The sequence below is a fragment of the Lonchura striata genome, chromosome Z (genome assembly GCF_050655825.1).
Source record: "Lonchura striata isolate lonStrDom1 chromosome Z, ASM5065582v1, whole genome shotgun sequence".
NCBI lineage: Eukaryota > Metazoa > Chordata > Aves > Passeriformes > Estrildidae > Lonchura > Lonchura striata.
Genome location: NC_140740.1, coordinates 75230324 through 75249239, shown reverse-complemented (window position 1 = coordinate 75249239; position 18916 = coordinate 75230324). Strand labels below are relative to the sequence as shown.

At 37.1% G+C, this 18916-nt stretch overlaps 2 protein-coding genes across 2 annotated transcripts in view; one reads left to right on the top strand and one right to left on the bottom strand.

Moving 5' to 3' along the window:
- DMGDH (dimethylglycine dehydrogenase) overlaps window positions 1-18916 on the top strand; it is an 86792-nt gene that overhangs the window by 28965 nt on the left and 38911 nt on the right. The window lies entirely within an intron of this gene.
- Window positions 1854-18914, bottom strand: LOC110470994 (betaine--homocysteine S-methyltransferase 1). The gene is made up of 8 exons (XM_021531117.3): window positions 18814-18914; window positions 14989-15121; window positions 11170-11288; window positions 8987-9178; window positions 8271-8418; window positions 7247-7429; window positions 3379-3607; window positions 1854-2877 (listed from the first exon to the last, which is right to left on the bottom strand). The coding sequence occupies exons 1-8, from the start codon at window positions 18850-18852 to the stop codon at window positions 2703-2705; spliced, it is 1218 nt and encodes a 405-aa protein (XP_021386792.1). The 5' UTR covers window positions 18853-18914; the 3' UTR covers window positions 1854-2702.

Genomic DNA, 18916 nt, shown 5'->3' with positions numbered 1-18916 from the left:
GTAACTAACCATAAGAAAAATATGGAAATCTAACAGTTTCCTTATGCCTATGTTGTTACACAGAAAGAAATGGGAAAGAAAGCTTGGTAGTTTGGTTGCCTTTGCTGGTTGGTGGTTTTTTGGGTTTGGGGTGTTTTTTGAGGAGGAGGTTGTTGGATTTTTTTGGTGGAGGTTGGGTTTTCTTTCATCCCACTGGAAATTCCTTTATAAGCCCAGGCTGTGATATGAATAAAACAGGGAATGTTTGTTTCACCCTGCTCTTGGGCCAGCTCTCACTTTCCATGGTCTTAAAATGGCCTTTAAGTATTTCTCATCATGATGTGTTAAAATTCATCCTTTTCAAACTGGATACCAAAACTTCAAAATCATATCTTCATAAATACCAGGTTCTTCAGTATTCTGTGTTGTGAAGTCATTCATGTCAATACAAAGTTTTGCATGTTATGACAATTTCCAAGAAATCAGCCCAGCTGTAGTATAACAGTATAGTTAGTGTATGATGGTCAAACAGCATTCAATGCAATAACAAGTCCCTAAACACGTAATGATTGTTCAAAGCACTTCTGCACTGGTTGTACCCTTTGTTTTAAGCCACCTAATGCATACATTCTTAACGCTAAATGCATTTTAATGATGATCAAAGATCTGGTATTCCTGTTTTACAGATTTTGCAATATTCCACTCTCTGCAGAGGTAACATTGAGAAGCACTTCGGAAGGAAAGTATATGCTTTATACTTTATAAAGCATATAAAGTATGTATACTTACATGGGCGCTTTCCAAATAATCTGCTGTAGGGAACACTGGGCTCCAGGACGGCTTTCATGAATGGAGATGAGACATCTGAGGGCTGCTCTTAGAATAAAAGGTTTATTAGGGATGGTGAAAGGTCTTGCTTGGAGCTGCCAGACATAGCACGTGGCAAGGCCTGAGGGGATGGGGGAGGAGAAAGACAAGGGGATGCTCTAGGAGAGGGTGGAAGATCCAAGAGAGGGGAAGTTCCAAGAGGGTGTCTGGCCCCTCTGAGACCCCTTATCAGGAGGCTTCAGGGTGGGCTGGAACAAGACTTGGGCCATTGGGGTCACAGACACCTGAGGTTTCCGGGAGGGTTACAGGTGTGGGATGAACCATACATTTTTGGGGTTGAGATAGAACAGTCCATTAGACTTTTGGACCTATCTGTAGGTAAGGGCATTGTCCAGCCAGCAGGGGGGGATTGTTTTCATCCTGGCTGTACTATTGTGAAACTTTTGCCAGGCAATAATATTTATTCATCCTTCCTAACAATCTGCATTTTAAAATATCTAGTTTCTTGATCTGTCTGCTTTAGGCTTTCAGACAAAATTTCTAGCTAGTAAGTATTTTAATATGTTTTAAGCCTGGGGAACAGAGGCTTAAACCTGTCTGCCAATAACAGTCTGAAAAGGATGCATGAAGTTTCTTATTTAAGTGTTGCATATGTGTTTCCTGAGCTGCAGAATACAGCATGGATAGAAACAAGGAAATAAGCTTATACATAAAAAGTAGTCTAGCTACATCTTTCAATGTTAACTGTGAGAATGAGATTTTCATAAATGCAGTTGCCTTAATGTAGGGTGGATGAAAGTTCATTCTAAACAGAAATTGAAGTTGTGTGGTACTTCACAAAAATAAATGATGGAAATGTGTTCTTTACAATTTCTAAATATAGTGGTACCCTTCCTATGAAAACCTTATCTTGTTTGAAAACAAATCAGGGTTCAAATTCCATGGGTTTTCTTAACTTAAATGGATTGATCTATTTCCTAATAGAGTTTTTCATTTGTTAAAACTAAGATTGTAGAGTGAATCAATCAGCTAAAAAAAAAAGCATGTTGTATTACTTTTAAAGTGAGCTTTACTTTCCAGAAATCAGCTGCATTATTTGAAAATTAGTTTTTTACTGGAGATACAATATTCTTTTTGAGGTTTTACAATTTAAGGTGTGAAGATAATACAGTACTATTTCATTATATTATTTTACATTTATTTGACATTTCTTTAGATTGCAGAGTAACTTCTTAATCCCCAGAAGAGTAAATCTTGTGTACATGGTACCTTAAATAAAAAACTGCCCATCTGCAATATTTCTCTTCCAAAAGCTCTCTGCATATAAGAAATAATTTTCCTTAGGTTTTGATTACAATTATAAGATATATTTTTCAGTTTACTTTTGTTCTCTTGAAACCCAGAAAGTGACCACAAATAATTGGCAGTTTGTGTGTTCCTGCACTCGCTCTCAATCTTGAGGTCTGAGGAAGTTCCTCAAATCCTGAGGTTTGAGGAAGCTCCTACACTACCAAACTGAAGTCAGACTTGGGAGTTGAAGTCAGTTGATGCTTGATAGATGGCTTTTTCTTTTTTCACAGGTGAGCTGAGCCAGTTATTACTTTCCAGACATTTCTGTGTCTACCCAATTAACGGCACTCAGCTAACAGAAGCTTAATTATTATGAAAATCCAAAATTACTTTTGACTGTATATTCTTTAAACTATTTGTTCAGGAAAGGATTTTGTTATCAAAGTTAGACGTATTTACTATGTAATCACATTTTTTCTGCATTTTGTCTCTTTCATTACATTTTAACTGATAAATCAACACAGTACTCATCTTCAAAGATTTTCTTCTGAAGCATGAGATGGTCTGCAGATAAATCATTTTAAGATTTATATAATTGCAGTGGACTAGAACTTCTTTTTGTGGAAGAGCTCCTTCAGCTGTTGTTCAGTTGTTGCTTCTTTCTGTTGCATCAGCTCCTTGGCTCCTTTGGTCACTCCCCAGCCATCTGGCTTTGACATGCAAGGACAATATGGCCTGCCTGAAGCAGGCTTCAGATTCTCCCAGTATTCTTTTCTTGCCCTAAATAAAGAAAAAGAAGCTCAGGGTTTTTTATCCCAGCACCTAATAATATTGAAGGAAACGTGATTTAAATTACAATTGCAAAGGGTTATCTAACTTGTAAAGGTGGGCATTATATTTGCATATAGAAGTATGAATGAAAATATTCAATTTAATGCTACATGCTTTGAAGGTATCTTTCCATCTTTGAAAGGAATACTGTAAAAAAGCCACCATTAGGAGCTGATATACAATATTTTGTCAGTTTTTCCTTTTCATTGTCATGAATTACATTCAAAGAAGCTCCTCTACTTCTCCTTTACCCCTTTCCCTGCTTTTAGGTCAGCTTTAATTCTTGGAGAATTAAAACATAAAACATAAATTAAACATAAAACATATAATTCTAAACATAAAACATTTACAGTAATATTTAGATGCCCAAAGCAGCTAAGCCAGTGTGCTCTTTGGAGCAATGTAAGCCTTTGCAAAAGGTGTTTTAGTTTCCAGGTCAGATATACATACCTTGCTCTGACCCAGGGTTTGGTATGCATGCTCAGATTATCACCCCAGCTACCATGTTTCTCAGAAGCTTCTGGCAAAAATCCTCTTTCAGGAGCCAGCTCCTCAGCTATTGCTCGGATATGATATGGCTCAAACCCACAGCAGCCTCCAATGAAACGAATTCCTAAGTCATAGGCCTTTCTTGCATATTTTTGAATATCCCATCTGGTGGCAATTCTTGGCTCCAGACCTGCAAAGACATTCATATCTTAAGTTTCCACCATGGTCCATTCAATTTTTATCCTGTTTTTTTGTTTTGTTTTTTTTTTTTTACTTGTAAGAAATCACGCTGCTGAAGCACTTGCACTCTGTTTGCAAAAGTCAAAAGTGGTTGTAGATGCAGATGTATGTGTTTGAACTGTCTGACCTAGAATCAGTGATTGAAACTGTCAGAAGGCTAACTTTCAGATTCTGCAGTGCTCTGCTGACCTGTGCTTTTAAGCATTTTTTGCCTTGCAAAACAGGACACAGTATCTTCTGAGACTGATCATGTTTCCCATTCTACAGAGTTCTTAGTTGAAGAATTGGAATACTTTAAATTTACGGCTATATTTCCTAATAAATAATCAATACCTGGGAAAACTGAGTACCACACACTAATCTGTGAAAGGAGAAGGTATCAACCTACTGGCACAGGAATAATCCTGCTCATTATTCCTCACAAATGCTTATTACACTTTTTTCCACAATCAGATACTGGCAGCCAGTTGGGATCTTAGCTATTTCTTAGCCCAACCCTTAGTTATAATCCCAGTCATGAGCAGCTCACTGCCTCAAAACACCTCATTCCTCGTGGAAAGTTCTGTATGTAGGTAAGTTAGAATGCCATCTTTATTTTGAACCCTTCTTTCTCATGCAAGTTGTGTTGAGCATTGTGATGGAATAACAAGAGCCAAGGGAGTAGACTTGTGGAAGGAAAGAATAATAAGTGAAAAGAGCAAGGAAAAACACACCTCGAGGAACTGGAGGCACAAGAGTGGCATAAGTGGAAAGAAAAGAATGGGGACTGAAAAAGACACTTTAAGAAATAAAAATACAGAACTAAAACCCCAAAAGTCCTCCCACTTCATAAAGCATATGCACATCTGCAGGAAGTGAACCAGCATGGTTATCAGTTAAGTGCAGCATCATGTCTGTGCACTGAACACTGCTGGGCAAAGAAGCTGTGCCTGAGGTAGTAAGGCTCCAGAAACACAAAGGAGAGGTAGGATTGTCCTGTCCCAAGAATGCCTAACATGCACCAAAATGATACAAAGCAGTTACACCCCCAGTCCATTTTGTAGTTAGAACTCAAGTTCACAAATAAAAAAGCAGAAGGAAGACAATTAAAGATTCTTATACAGAAAATTACTGATCTCAGGGGGAAAGATGGGACAAAGGAAAAGCAGGTGGACTAATATTGCATGGAAAACTTGGATTAAGCATTTTAGAAAGCTGTTCAAATAAAACCAAGCTTTTGTACAGTGCTGAAGATATGATAGAAAACATCAGAAGAACAAATGCATTATTTCCTTTTTGCTCATATATCATTTAAAAATTAATGCAAAATTTACACAAATGATCAACAGTAAGAATGCATCATTGTGCACTCAGCTTACACCTGTACAGGCAACTAGGTGTTAGGGGAATAGTATAGGTTGTTCCCCTGTAATCTCCATCACCCCATCACAGTCCATGTGACCTGATGAGATGCATTGATCTGATGGCAGATGAAGTAGCTAAGCCACTGTCCATCATATTTGAAAACTTTTGACAGTCCAGTGAAGTTCCTAGTGACTGGAGAAGGGGAAACATAATCCACCGTTTTAAAAAGGCAAAAAATGAAAAGCCAGAGAAAGAGAGACCAGTCAGTCTTACAATGCCCAGAAAAACCTCAGATCAAATCCCCTGGAAGCACATAGAAAAATGAGGATGTGATTGGTGGCAGCTTTACTTTACTATGACTTTACTGAGGGCAAACCATGCCTACAAATTTGGTGGCCTTCTGTGATGGGGTTACAGCATTGGTGGAGAAGAGAAGAATAATGAATGTCACCTTCCTGGACTTCCATGAAGCATTTGATACTGTCCCACACAACATCCTTGTCTTTAAAGTGGGCAGACACCTTCCCAAATCTGACTAGCATTTTATTTGTTTTTTCCATGTCTGTCACTGCAATACTTTTCTTGGCTTTATTCAGAATTAAATATCTATAACTTAACAGTTCTTGATGAGGAAAATCTGTAACATGCTCCTAGATTTGTCCCCTCAATATATCTACCCTTGAGATAATTTGGTATGCTTTCAGTGACCAAGTTATTTCTTTCCAAAACATTGTCTTTATTTAATTGGTGACATCTCAGAGAAATTGCAGTAAAACAGAAGAGAAAACATAGAAAAATGGAAAGAGTTCTACAGAAAAATAAATTCTTCTTGCATCTAATTGCTGGAGTTTGTAAATACAACATACCTAATGCTTCCCTAGACACTTAGATCTTGTTGCCCTGTAGAGAGTATTTGTACTCTTCAGATGTCTAAATATCTCTATGTTATTGCCTTCATGAAAACCAGGTAATTTGGTCAGTTTAACAATGATTTACTGAAAAGATTATCTGTTGTCAAGCAATCAATTGCTGCTTCTGGGTTTTGAAAACACTCTCAGAGCTGGTCTTCACCAATTAATTATTCATGGAAATTCTAAATGCTGAGATGTCATACAGATTGCTTATAGCACACAAGCCAAGAATTATAACAAACCAGAGTGAATCCTTCCATTCACTTGATTGCTTACTGCATCTGTTTGATTTTTCTGCTTGCAATCAGAGAAACTATATGAAGGAATGAATAGGATAAATGAGTTCCTAACACTTTTAAACATCTTAGATATTTTCAGGACTCAGACGTGTTATTACCATTTAATGAATACCCCAGGCTTATGCTTTATTCTCTTTCCTTCATTTATGTAAAGAGAGGACTTAAAAAAAAAAACAACAAGCTTCCTGAAAATCACATCTACTTCTCAGTTTTTTTTGCTGCAAATTCAAATTGTGAACATTTTAGGACCATTTATTCTGATCTTGAAAAGAAGGGTATATGTTATCTGAAAATGAAAGAATTTTCTAATCAGCCTTAAAATGTTTAAGTTGATTTTGCCCTTATGTTACAGGACAAAATACTCACATGAAAATAAGCCCTAAATACACAAGTCTTATATAAATATTAAATGGCTGGCTCTTTCAGTTTTTGTAGAGTTTCTCCTGAGCATGCATGGAGACTTCTTCTCCAAACCGCTAATTTGTTAGCAATATTAAAGTCCCCTTTCTTGTGTATCTCTATTTTCATGTATATTAGATAATTACACTTACAAGATTTAACTATTATGAGTGCAGTAATAATGCTCCTATACCTGTTGTACTGCAATATACATCAAATCCTTACACAGGTAAACATAGGCCTTGTGGGAGAGATATCACAACCCAAAAAAATTAGGTTTTTTTGGTACATTTGCTGCTGCTCTTTGGACTGTTTATAGCAGTCTTGAACAAGGTTCTATAGCATGAGGAAGAATATTTTTAAAATTAATTTAGATTGTGGCATTTTACCTCTTTTTGTCACAATTACACATTGAGTTTAATGCTGTGATACTACTGATGTATTCTCACTGTGTGGATGATCTTTACTCCAATATTACATTTTGATCTGTCTGGAAAATGCCAGGATAACTAGGGCTCATCATATTGAATAAAATTACACCTTGCAGCTTCAGCTGTACTAAAAGCTGGGGGCAAAAAATAAGCCAGGAACAACCAATAAAGCAAACCACCAACAAAAAATATACCCTTGTCTTACCAAAGGGAAATTCTGGAAGATCAATAAATCCCTGTTTTCCACAATCAGGTGTATGGAATGCAAGTGGCTGGCACATCAGGTGGGCCTTTAGTTTAGCAGCCTGCAAGCCCTCTTTCATCAGCCTCACAGTTTCAATACAAGTTTCTGGATCAAAATGGCAGTTGACTCCAACTATAGAAGCACCTAGGAGAAGAAAAGTAACTTCAAGTCACAGCTCCCCAGGAAGCGGGAGATGAAAGCTCCACAGCACTCTAGAAGTGTTGTCCATCTTCACATCAGTGTTACGAAAACAAGGCAGCTGTGCTACAGACAGGCACAAGTCTTCTGAGGCTGATCATGCCATTTATGTCTCAGCTGCACTACTCTTTACCTTTCCAATGATGAATCACATCTTCTACCCTCCTACAGATGTCTTTTTCTTATAGTGTTTTATCAGTAAAGTCTGATTATGTAAAGGCCACATATGGAAATAGGTAGCAGGATCCTAACATAAGTTCTACATTTAGATTGCAACTATAACTTGAAAGGAAAAGAGCAGTTCAGAACAAATATGTAAACCTGTGTATCTTTGCCCATCATGCCCTTGATTAATTTCTTCCTCCCTTCACCTTATTCTGTAGAAAACAGCCTTTTATAGGAGATACTATTAAGCTTTTCATTCTCTTAATAGTCTCATAAAAGAGTAAAGATTCAAAGGCAGTTTTGTGCTTACAATTCTAGGATTTGGGGATGGATCTGCAATGAAATTTGAGTAGGTTTAGGATTTTGCTTTATTCAGTGTCAGTTTTCTATGGTTATTGCTCTTACCTATTTCATACGAATAATCAAGGAGTTCATAGCTCTATTTCCATGTTTTCACAAGACTGTTCTAATAAAGTACACACAGAAACTTTTCTACAGAGCCAAAATGCCTATCAGATACAACTGGGAAGCTACCTACTTGACATACACATTTATTTATTTCAATAATTAGGGTCTTTTCTTTGTTCCACACTTTCAAAGGGTGCATAAAACAGATTCTTACCAGCCTTTACCAGCTGGACAGCACATTGTCCAGGGGACACTCCATGCATGTCTCCTTCTGGACCAATGCACATCGTGGCTGCAACTGGCTTTCCAGATTCTTTTAGAACTTCAACTGCCCAGACAGCCTCTTCAACATGTTCAAAATACTGAAAAAAATTAAAACTAGGCTATTTTGTTTCTCAGCAAAGAAACATAAAAATATTTATCCAGACCCCAAATTCACCATCAATACAATGATTTAATTATTTTCTGATTTATACTAACAATTGAATTTACTGGCCATGCAGTTTAAAAAGGTTTTTTTAAAGTGAGTAAAAATAGTTTAAAGTAATAATACTTTTTTTTCAGAACAGGAATGCACATAGCGGGAGTTAATCAAAGATTAACCCAAGACCTACAAATCAACTAGAAATGTCATCTTAGGTTGCTTTCCATGTACTGGAAGAAATACAGATTAGTCAACAGCCCATCAACATTTTCTCTTTGTATCAGTACAGAATTTTACTTGACTTGGGTAGAAATTGAGCTTCAAAGATCCTATTCTAAAACACCTGCAGGTGTTGGTGGGCATTTACAAAAATATCTGATACTACTGAGATAAAAGCACAGCAGAAAATTTTGAAGGAGGTAGCAACATGTACTGATAGTAGACTAGACATCTTAAAAGTTAACACTGTGCCAGTTGAAGGCATGTACTTATTTTTACAGATTTACCTCTGCAATCAGGAAGTCCACATTCTTCTTCACAAAGACTTCCACCTGCTTTTGAAAGGCTGCTTTAACCTCTGTTTTATCCTTGCAGCTTAAGTAAGATGGTGTTTGACTGACTCCTCCAGCCACTAAAGCATCACCTTCATTAGCCACTTCTCTTGCAATGTCACAAGCAGCTTCATTCACTTTCTGGCACTGTGTGAACATAGAATCTGTTAGTTTTATTTCACCAGAGGTATGCAGAACCCTGGAAGAACAAAAATAGTCAAAAGTCATAATGGCTTTTTAATTTTTTTGTTAAATTTAAATAAATGTAATTTAAATCAAATGGACTTTTAGACTAACACTGATTAAGAAGATAAAATTCTTTCAAACAGTAAAAAACATTACTAATTTCTTGCCTCCTCTAAGTTATCTGTTATCAAATACACAAAACACATTACCTTTAGTAGATCTTACACAAATAGCCTATAAAAAACAAGTATTTGGTGTGAAATGGAATTTTCTTTGCCTCTTAGAAAATTAGTTAGTTACACCTAAGCATGTTTTCATTCTGAAATTTGTGAATGGAAAACAAAATATATGAGAATTTCAACTTTTCTTTTTTAAAATGTATTTTCGTGTTCTGATAATTAACACCTCCCACCCCCAATATAATATTCATGCAGGGTTTAAAGACATTTTAAAAATATATCATTAATTATGTGATATTAAAGTTGCCAACTTAAAGAAAGGGGGAAATATTGCTAATTAATCACCAAGGCTGGAAGTCATATTCCTTCTATATCTAAATTGGGATGACCAGAACAGCTTTACAAAAAGAAGTTAAACTGAGAAAAAAGAGATCTGGGAAGAAGAATTATTATTTGTGGTATTTAGCATTTATGGAGTATAGCAGGTTTCTCTGCAGTCCATAGCCTATGTAGAAGTCTATAAGTCCATAATCTTCTCTCAAAAGAAGAGAAAATTACATGGCTGCCTCAAAAAATCCAGCTGATTTTTACAGCTGTTGCTGACAGATTGTCTTCCATTTGCACTTGTGCATAGGTAGACGTTTGGGTACTCTATGAGGTGGAACCATAAATTAGTTAAACCCTGAAGTAACATGATTTTAGAACTGGCATAAAATAAATTTTGAGAGGTTTGATGTAATGTAATCCAAATACCAGGGGCTCTCCAGCCTTTATAATTTTGCATGTTAGCAAGAATTGAAGCATGACTTGTTCCAGGGTTACTGTGTTTCTGGGACTACCACTTCAGACATTTCAGGTTTGCATCTATTGAAGGTAAAAGGTACAGCATTTCAGATAAATTTGTCATACGACATTTTGGTATGAATTCAATTAAGCCTCAGTTTCCCTAGTGTCCAGTTGGTTCCAATTTCTAACTGAGGATATTGTCACAGATACAGCTATTCCTTCCTCCCTTAACCCTGGAGAATTTTCTCTAGTTTGCAGAAGACAGAACCTACAGTAGGACCAAAGGAACAGGATCAGAGAAACCACTTAATGCCATTCTAGCCTCAAAGGCACTATATATAAATGTTTGACCAGGAATTCCTTGGGCCTGTATCTAGTAAACACACCCAGCATCCTACAATTCCTCTGTGTAGGGGGTAAAAAAACACCGAGGTGAAAAAACTACTTCTACTGATGTAAAAAAATTACCTTCACACAAGAGAAGAGGAATATTAAATACAGTGTATAGCTTGGATTATTTTAGTTGCTACTTAATGAAGATGTGATTCTAAAAACATTTTTCTCATTAGCTACTCACTATTCTTTAAGATTCATCACCATTTTTACAGTTCAATCATTTCTCTGGATGTTAAAACATCTCTGTTTTTTTCACTAGTTTTGCTCCCTGTGGATTTGGTACTCCCTATAATCTTTGTATCTAAACTCCAGTAAACACATCTCCTCAGATAAAAATACAGAAAAAAACCAACGTGGCCATTCTCCTTCCTCTCTTCATCCTTTCCCCATTTTGAGTTTGATTTTTGTTTTGGTTTGGGGTTTTTTGTTACTTCACCTTGCTTTTTTGCCATTTCAGACTCTGAAATTCCATTATCTCATTATCTGGTCCTCAAGTATCGCCAAAACAGTTATGAGAAACTTGATAATCTCTTTGCCAAACCTTTTGAAATTGATCAACTTATTTTGTCTCTCCAAAACTGGTTTACTCACACTTATTTTCTCAGCTACATAATTGCCCCTGTTCTCTAGTTTGTCCTCACTGGCATAAAAGGTGAAGGTCTGCAGGACATTGGATCCAGCTCTGAGGAATTCTCGGTGAAGCTGACGAACTGCAAATTAAGAAACAACGTTATTACTGTGTTATCCCCAAATCCAGTGTTTATTGATGTAATGTTATTGTAAAATAAGTGGCTTTGTGTTTACTAGAAGACCCATTATGAGAAATTAGAAGTAGTACCCAAGACTGCATAGAATTTCTTTATTCTCACCATCAAAACATTGGGTAGAAAATTTTCTTCGTCATTCTTTTCTGCTAAGAATGGCTGAAGATTTCTATACAGTTTAGCTGCAGATTCAGTTTTGCATGCCACCTTAACTATCCTCTATTTTCTGCAGTTCTTCAGATCCCCCAGATATAGAGCTTTACAGAGCTTTTTATAGTGATTTAGGAAGGGATAACGGATGTCTGACAAAAGAACATGAAAGCTTAACAGGGAATATCAGACAAAAGGCTCTTCAAATGAAAAAGCTGTCTTCTCTTACCTTCTATATTATGAAGAAGAAAACAGAAGAAAATATCATAGCAATAAATTAAGGGACAAGATGATAATTATATGGAAGAATACAGTGTTTCATTGCCTCCTCTATTTTGCATTTTTGAGTTTCTCCCAAACAAAGTTTAAAAAGAGTATAGTCAGCCAAAACCAAAGCTCTATTTTGCTAAATACATCCTTACTCAAAAGAAGATTTGTTGCTCCAGAAAAGTGACTCACAGCACAGAATTAATTCTTCCCATATGTCTCCAAATTATGATTTTACAACATAGACAACAATCCTTTTAAAGGAAAGGTTACCATTACTTTCAGTAGACAAATTTCCTACATTAGGACTTTGGGAAAAGGCTCTGTAATGGTAGTTGTGCCTTTCTGGCTGTAAGCAGTACACTGCAATTGCCACAGCAGCAACAGAACAGGAACTGTAAATTGATTTTATATACATACCCACAGAATAATTACAATAATTACTAGAATGCTACTGATCATGTAAAACAGAGTTAAATGCTTAACAGCTTATAGCAAATACAGAGTTCCTTACTTACTGTACACAAGAAACTTATCACCTACACACACAAGGACACTGCAATTTCTATGGCAGATGTTTAGAAAGGTTTTCCTGAAGTTTATCAGAACTCATTGTCTACCGACAGAGTTTGTGACACTGAAAAGATATGCAAGTTTTTAATGAGAATAAAATTATTCCCATAGGCTGCAACAAAAATACACCTGCACCAGAGAAGCTCAAAGAGCATTTTGCATTGCTAGATTTAATGTGCATACATGCAAGTATGTCTGCTTTCAGTGAAGGATTGGTGTAGTATCCCTTGCTTTTCTCTACAGTATTTTATTTCTAGTTGCCGCCTTGAGTAGCTACAAAGTGCTTCTTTTCTTACTACACAGGTGATTTAACACAGTGCTTCTTTGCCCAGCAGTCACAAAAATCTTTCCAGGAAAATAGGTTATAGCAGAGCTACTGCTCAAAAAGGTCTTGAAATCTGCCTGAATGCCTGGAATCAAATTTAATTTTCACATCTTTATGAAGAGACAAAAAAGTTGTAGTGCTGGGAGTATTTTTTTTTCCTACATCATAACAATAGGCCACTGAACCCAATTAAAAGGACTGTCTCTGTATGTTTCTAGTGGATTTTTTTTTTTTATTCTCTTGAATGAGGAAGCATTGATGAAAACTGGTCGGAAAATATGAAAAGGAAAAAAAAAATCTACAAATATTTTCACAAATGCTCTATGACATTTTGATAGTAGACCTAGAAGAATGCCTGGGATACACTTTGAGGAAAACAATAGTGTTGTAAGTACCAGCCTGAATCTCATTCAATCTCAGGCAAATAGGCTTTACCAGTAGAATACATTGTTGTTTTCATCAAACTCACAGCACTATAAAATATCAAAAAGCTAAACCACTCTCTAGTTTACTTGTATGACTTCCAGCATGTTTCCTCCAGCATTTGAGAAACAGGAATAATAGTCACGGGAGGCTAAATCATTATTAATAATTCAATGCATTTTAGGAATCAGATGTATAACAACAATTATTCATTTAAATCCATCATGAGTTGGACATTTCATAAAAGACACAGACATAAGCTGTGAGGACGTAGGAGCAATAAACACCCATGCACATGGGCTCACCACAGAGCAATACCTGATCTGTCTCAGAAGAAAAATACAGATCTCCTAATTTATACAATTACCAGTTTGGCAAATCTCCTCTTTTGTAATACAGTTAATGGCCTTGAACTCTTTTCTTTTTTATTTTATTCCTTGCTGCCTTCTCAGAACTTCCTTCCCTTTCCAAGAAGCTCTGGCAGCTGTATGGTTTCTATACCCACTGTCTCCACCAGTTGCTCCTTGTCTTCTAATACATCTGTTTTCAAAGTGACCTGACCCTTGAGTAAGCAGAAGCAAAAGTGTGGAGGGAAAGCAGCTCCATTGTACATAAAGAAATTAACAGATTTGCCCCGAGGGGTGTATTTATAAATAGTCTGTAAGAGACATGTTCAGAATGTGGAGGGCTTTTGAGGTGCAAAAATAACAAGCAAAAGGGAAAGCAAGAGCACAGAACAAGTGCTATGAGCTGCAAGATGGAACATGCAGGGGCAGCCAAAGGTAGACATGGGGAGAAGTAGAGAGATGATGGACTGTCTCTTTGGGAGATGAGAGTCAGCAAATTAGGTAATCAATCCTTAAACCTTTCCTGAAGCTCTGCATTATCTAACGCTGCCCATAACTCTAAATTAGAGATGCTAAGTGACATGTAAGTGGCGTTTGAAGGCTAAGAAAGATTAGGCTGAATAAAAAGGTGAAGTGTACAAAGTGATGTAACAGAGAGAACTAAGATACCTCTCCTTCAACTTCTCTCCTTCTTCTCCTGTATAGCAGAAAAAACTAACTTGGAAAATACATAAAACAAAGACATTTTTTCCTCAGGATATTCTCAATTGACTTGTGAGATTAACTGCACATCATATTATTAGGGCAAATGCTTTCTTGTAATGAAGCATCCATAAATAGATAATACCATCTGCTTCTGCACTATTTATGCTAAACACTACAGTCTTTACACTGGAAGCTATAGAATGGTTGGTCATTTTTTCTCTGTCCACTTTAAGAGAGTTATTCTGTTAAATGTTTATTGCAATTTTTAGGTTCCTATCAGTTTTTTCATTCCCCCTTTTACAGTGGAGCCAGAAACATTAAATACTCCCATTACAATGTTAATTAAAAGCTGTCATTTCTCTGAAAGAATTAATTTAAAAACTATTTTAGTTTATAAATATAAATTAATGACTAGAACAAAACAAAACAGATAGTGAACTTCAGAATTCCTTTTGATAAGGTATTATAAATTACAAGCTTTAAATGATCAGCACAAAAACACACTGGACAAATCCATAAGAGAGAAATCACTGAATGTTATTAAACACAAATATGACTACATCTGCATGAAAAAGCCCCTGAGATGAAAGTTATTGAAAGATCATTCTGAAGAGGTATCAGTATATGTTTGCACTACTAGTATTCTTACAGAGCCACCTTCTCTTGGCCAGTGTTAGAGCAAGTAAAACAGGCAAGATGAGCTGGTTTTAGGCTGTTCTTAATGTAATTCTACAGTGTCAAGAAACACTTGTATTTAAAAATGTATTATGAGTTCCTATATATATATATATATTATTTAGCCAACAATTTCATTTTTTACACTCACTGTAGGAATATCATTTCCAGTAAAACTGACCTGCTTCTGGGTGTTCCACAGTTGCTTCAGGGGTCCAAGGCCCAGCTTTTACATAGCCCCTCTTTTCAAGAGCAAAGACAAATCCCCCATCTCCAATCACAATTTCTCCAGCATCCAAGCGTTCTAGAATACCCTGAAGAAAGCATGAGGGCAGGTTAACAATTGCAGCTTTTCAATTTGGTGGCTATTTTCTGTATTTGCAAGGCAGATGTAAATATCTGTGACCTAGCAGAAATATTTTTGCCACAAATAATTATTTGTAATGAATTTCCTTTGTAAAATTCTAATTAAAGAATGGTAGATGTTCTCTTTTGCAGCATAAAGTTATGCACACAGAACATATGTGTGCATAATAACTCATTAATCAGTTATATTGTATTCCAGAAATATTGTTTCCAGAACTGTACATCAGTGGTCCAGTTCTGTTCCTATGAAAGTAATATGCCATCTCAAATTCTCCTGTAAAATACATGAGAAACTTCTTAAAATAAGACATTAGTACCACTGATCTCTTTATTAGCTCATCTGATCTCTAGCTTCCAATGCCACCTTCACAGAGCCTTACCACAAGCAGCTTGTGACTCCAGATGGCACAACAGGCATCACAGAAAAGTAAGAATGCAACAGTTTCCTACCAAACAAGACACATGTCAGAAAGCTGACTTGCAGTTTCTGACAGCCTTTTCACAGGCCAGGGTTTGCTTACTCAGATTTACAAAATGAAAGAAAATCCTGTTTGTTTTGCACAGCCCTGAAATGTTTTAGAGTGCCAAATTACAAACCTTACAAAACACTATGCAAGATTAACCTTGTTTCTCCCTTGAACTCCACGCTAATGTGAGGGAAGTGGCAATTATCTTTTGTAAAACTGAACACGAGAACAAGTACTGGCTTTTCCTGAAATACATTGCATTTTTATTCCTTTAATTGCTTCATTGACTTGTTCAAAACTTCTAAAAACTATCTACTATTAGAGTAGGATTGATTTCTACTTTAGGATGGCAACCATAATTCCATCTATATTAAAAATGGTTGAATGAAGACTACATATATGAAGGCAGTAAGTGCAGGATAAGAATTAATCAAGAGTAAGACTGAAATTTTCATCCATAGTTTTCTTCATTTCAACAGAAGAAGTTTGAGGGAGTAAGAAAAAGAAAAGCCTTATGGAGATAAATTTGAGTGTGATTTTCATGCTGATTGGACGGGTTTATTACCCTTCAAACTTCAATTATTAGCTTTCTTGATAATTTCCTTTTCATTAATACTGTTCTCTCATGCCATATATCCAATAAAGACAAACACAATATTGCTGTTATGGCAGAACAAGAACAAGGCCTTTCCAACAGCAAGGTAAAGTGTGCCAGCTGGGCCAGTTTCAGAACAACAACAGCAGTGTAAGGCTCCTTGGAGGCTACAAAGCCTGGCTGAGAGCATCACCTACTTTGGCTGAGGCACTGACATTGCAGCAAAATGGCAGGATTGGTTTCTACACTGCTGCTGTGCAGAGCTTTGCCAAGTGCTGGCCTGTAAATCTCTGCATCAGATTCCTTTGCATGACTATGGACTTGCCAAAATACTGAGCCCATTAACTTTAAAACTTCAACAAAGTGTGCAACTTTTTATATTTGTTTCCACAGAACCAGGGAGAAACAATTTTAGAGTAAATGTCAGGAGGTTTTGTAATGATTGCAATAAACTAACTTTCATTTGTAAAAGAATGCCTCAAATGGTGCCAGCAAAAGCTCACTGCTTGAGTCCCTGCTTCCGCTGTCTGCCAAAGAATCTTTTGTAGATGAAGCCTGCTTCAGAAATTTGATATGTAGAGAACAGGCGTGCAGAACAAAAAGAAATTTTTAACATAAAGGCAGCCTCAGTTTTTGATTTTTAACGGAACATTGAGTAATAGACACAAAATAACATCATATATAGGTATTATATTTATTATTATATTATGTTTTTAAATGTACTACAACAGAATATTCTTTTAACAAGTAATTTCTAGTATTTAATAGCAGTTTTTCTTCACAGTTCTGTTTCTTTTTGAACTGCAAATCTTCACTTTTGAGACACAGATGCAACATACGCCATGTTTGAATAGACCATGGCACTTCAACATATTGTGATATATTAAGTCTAGCACCAAGATATCTAATGGCAGTAGAGATAAATACAGAGCACAAAATACTTAATAAAACCTTAGTTTGTCAGTTCATGTTGGATTCAAATGGAAATAACCTTTTTGCCTTCATAAACTTAGTTTTAGGTCTGATATCTTCACACCATTTTTACATTATATACTGTGCAAAATACCACCTATTTAAGCACCATATAGCTAGCTGAAGTTCAGCATCAAAATTGTTTTGTTCAGACACCTACAGCTGTGTGCTTATGTCTAATCCAGATCAATATTGCACTGTCAAGTGATCTGGTAGGAGACAAAAAATGTGTTAAATTAGCATGTGTAAAAAGCTATCCAAGGCTTTTTGGATCTGTCTTTTCCTGCTTTACTTTTGCTACTATGAATGAAGTTGCACCACATGGTTCATACACCTATATATGGACAGCATGAGTGCAAATGCCTCTATGAAGATATTCCTACCGCCACCTTTAGGCATGTAACTATACTGTGTAAGTGAAAAGCCTGCTCGGTCAACCTATAACCCACTTTTTCATCAGTGGAGAGAAAATAAATCGTGAAACAACTATCCATGTTTCAAGCCTTCAAGAGAAGTTCACTGCTTGTAGGGGGAATTTAGAACAGTTTCCTTCTGCTAGATGTTGGAATCAGGTGGTATATGACAAAATATAAAAAGCAGAACAAATACCCCAGAGCTTCTTCTCTTATCATCAATCTACCTGTAGGACCTAGAGCTCATAGATTTCTTTCCATACCTTTCTGCTGTTTTGCTCTACACGTAAAAATGAGTAAAACCCATTCTGAGAAAGATGTGACCTACTAGTGGCAATAGTGTTCTTTAAACGGAAGACAGAATATGTGATTCTGCTGACCTTCTCAAGCAGCAGCACAGGTTACCAGTTCTGATATACATCAGACAGTTTGACTTAGATATTGCTCATAGCTTTGCCTTAATGGCTTGAATGGCTGGTGCCTGGATAACTTTTTATACTGGCTTATTTCTTTAGCTAAATAGGGGAGCAGTGGGCATGCATACATTGGAGTCTGGGTTGATATGATAAACACCAGTCATATTAATCAAGAAGTGAGCAATCTGGACCCTTTAAACAGAGCAGGTAGGATGCTGGAGACAGAAATCTCATCCAATATCAGTTTATCCTTATTATTTTAATTTGCAGTGTGTTGCAAGTACTGCTTAATTCGTGTATCAAATAATATAATGGAAAATGGTTTTGTACTCTGGTGGCTCTACTCTACGTGTTCAGAGAAACTAAGATGATGTGGGTTGTGACTGCGTTAAGATCAATCTAATTTATCTGTCTCATAACGACGTCCAAATATCCTTAACGTCTCGATGCTGAACGGGTACAATTACTACGGCTTTATTTTAGGTTTTCACAAGATGGCCTTACCTGCGGAGATACCGAGTACCTTAGAGGGATGTTAACCAGCGAGGGTTGTGCCGGTCAGGAAGCAGTTCCCCTGCAGATCCCGCGGACAGGACCGGGCGGAGGCGGGAGAGGCGGCCGGGAGCCGAGTCCGGTGCCCAGCTCCCGGCGCGGGGCTGCTCCCCCGCACCGCCCCGGCCCGTCCCGCCGAGGGGGGCACCGCCACGGGGACACGGCTCCCCTGCCCACGGGGAGCAGCGGCCGGGTCCGCGCGAGGGAGGGAGACGGGAGATTTACCCTTTTGCCCTGCTTCGCGGTCTTCCTGATCGGCAGCATCTTCCTCGCCCAGGGACGCTCGCTGCGCGGCTATGCCCCGACGGCTCGACGCGATCCTCGGCTC

Excerpts from the sequence above, each read along its gene's own strand:
- LOC110470994 (XM_021531117.3), bottom strand. The coding sequence starts at position 18,852 with ATGCTGCCGATCAGGAAGACCGCGAAGCAGGGCAAAAGG. Across the intron at positions 11,289-14,988 it reads TGTGGAACACCCAGAAGCAG|TTCGTCAGCTTCACCGAGAA; the intron begins GTCAGTTTTACT and ends CTTAATTTGCAG. Across the intron at positions 2,878-3,378 it reads AAACCCTGGGTCAGAGCAAG|GGCAAGAAAAGAATACTGGG; the intron begins GTATGTATATCT and ends TTCTTTATTTAG.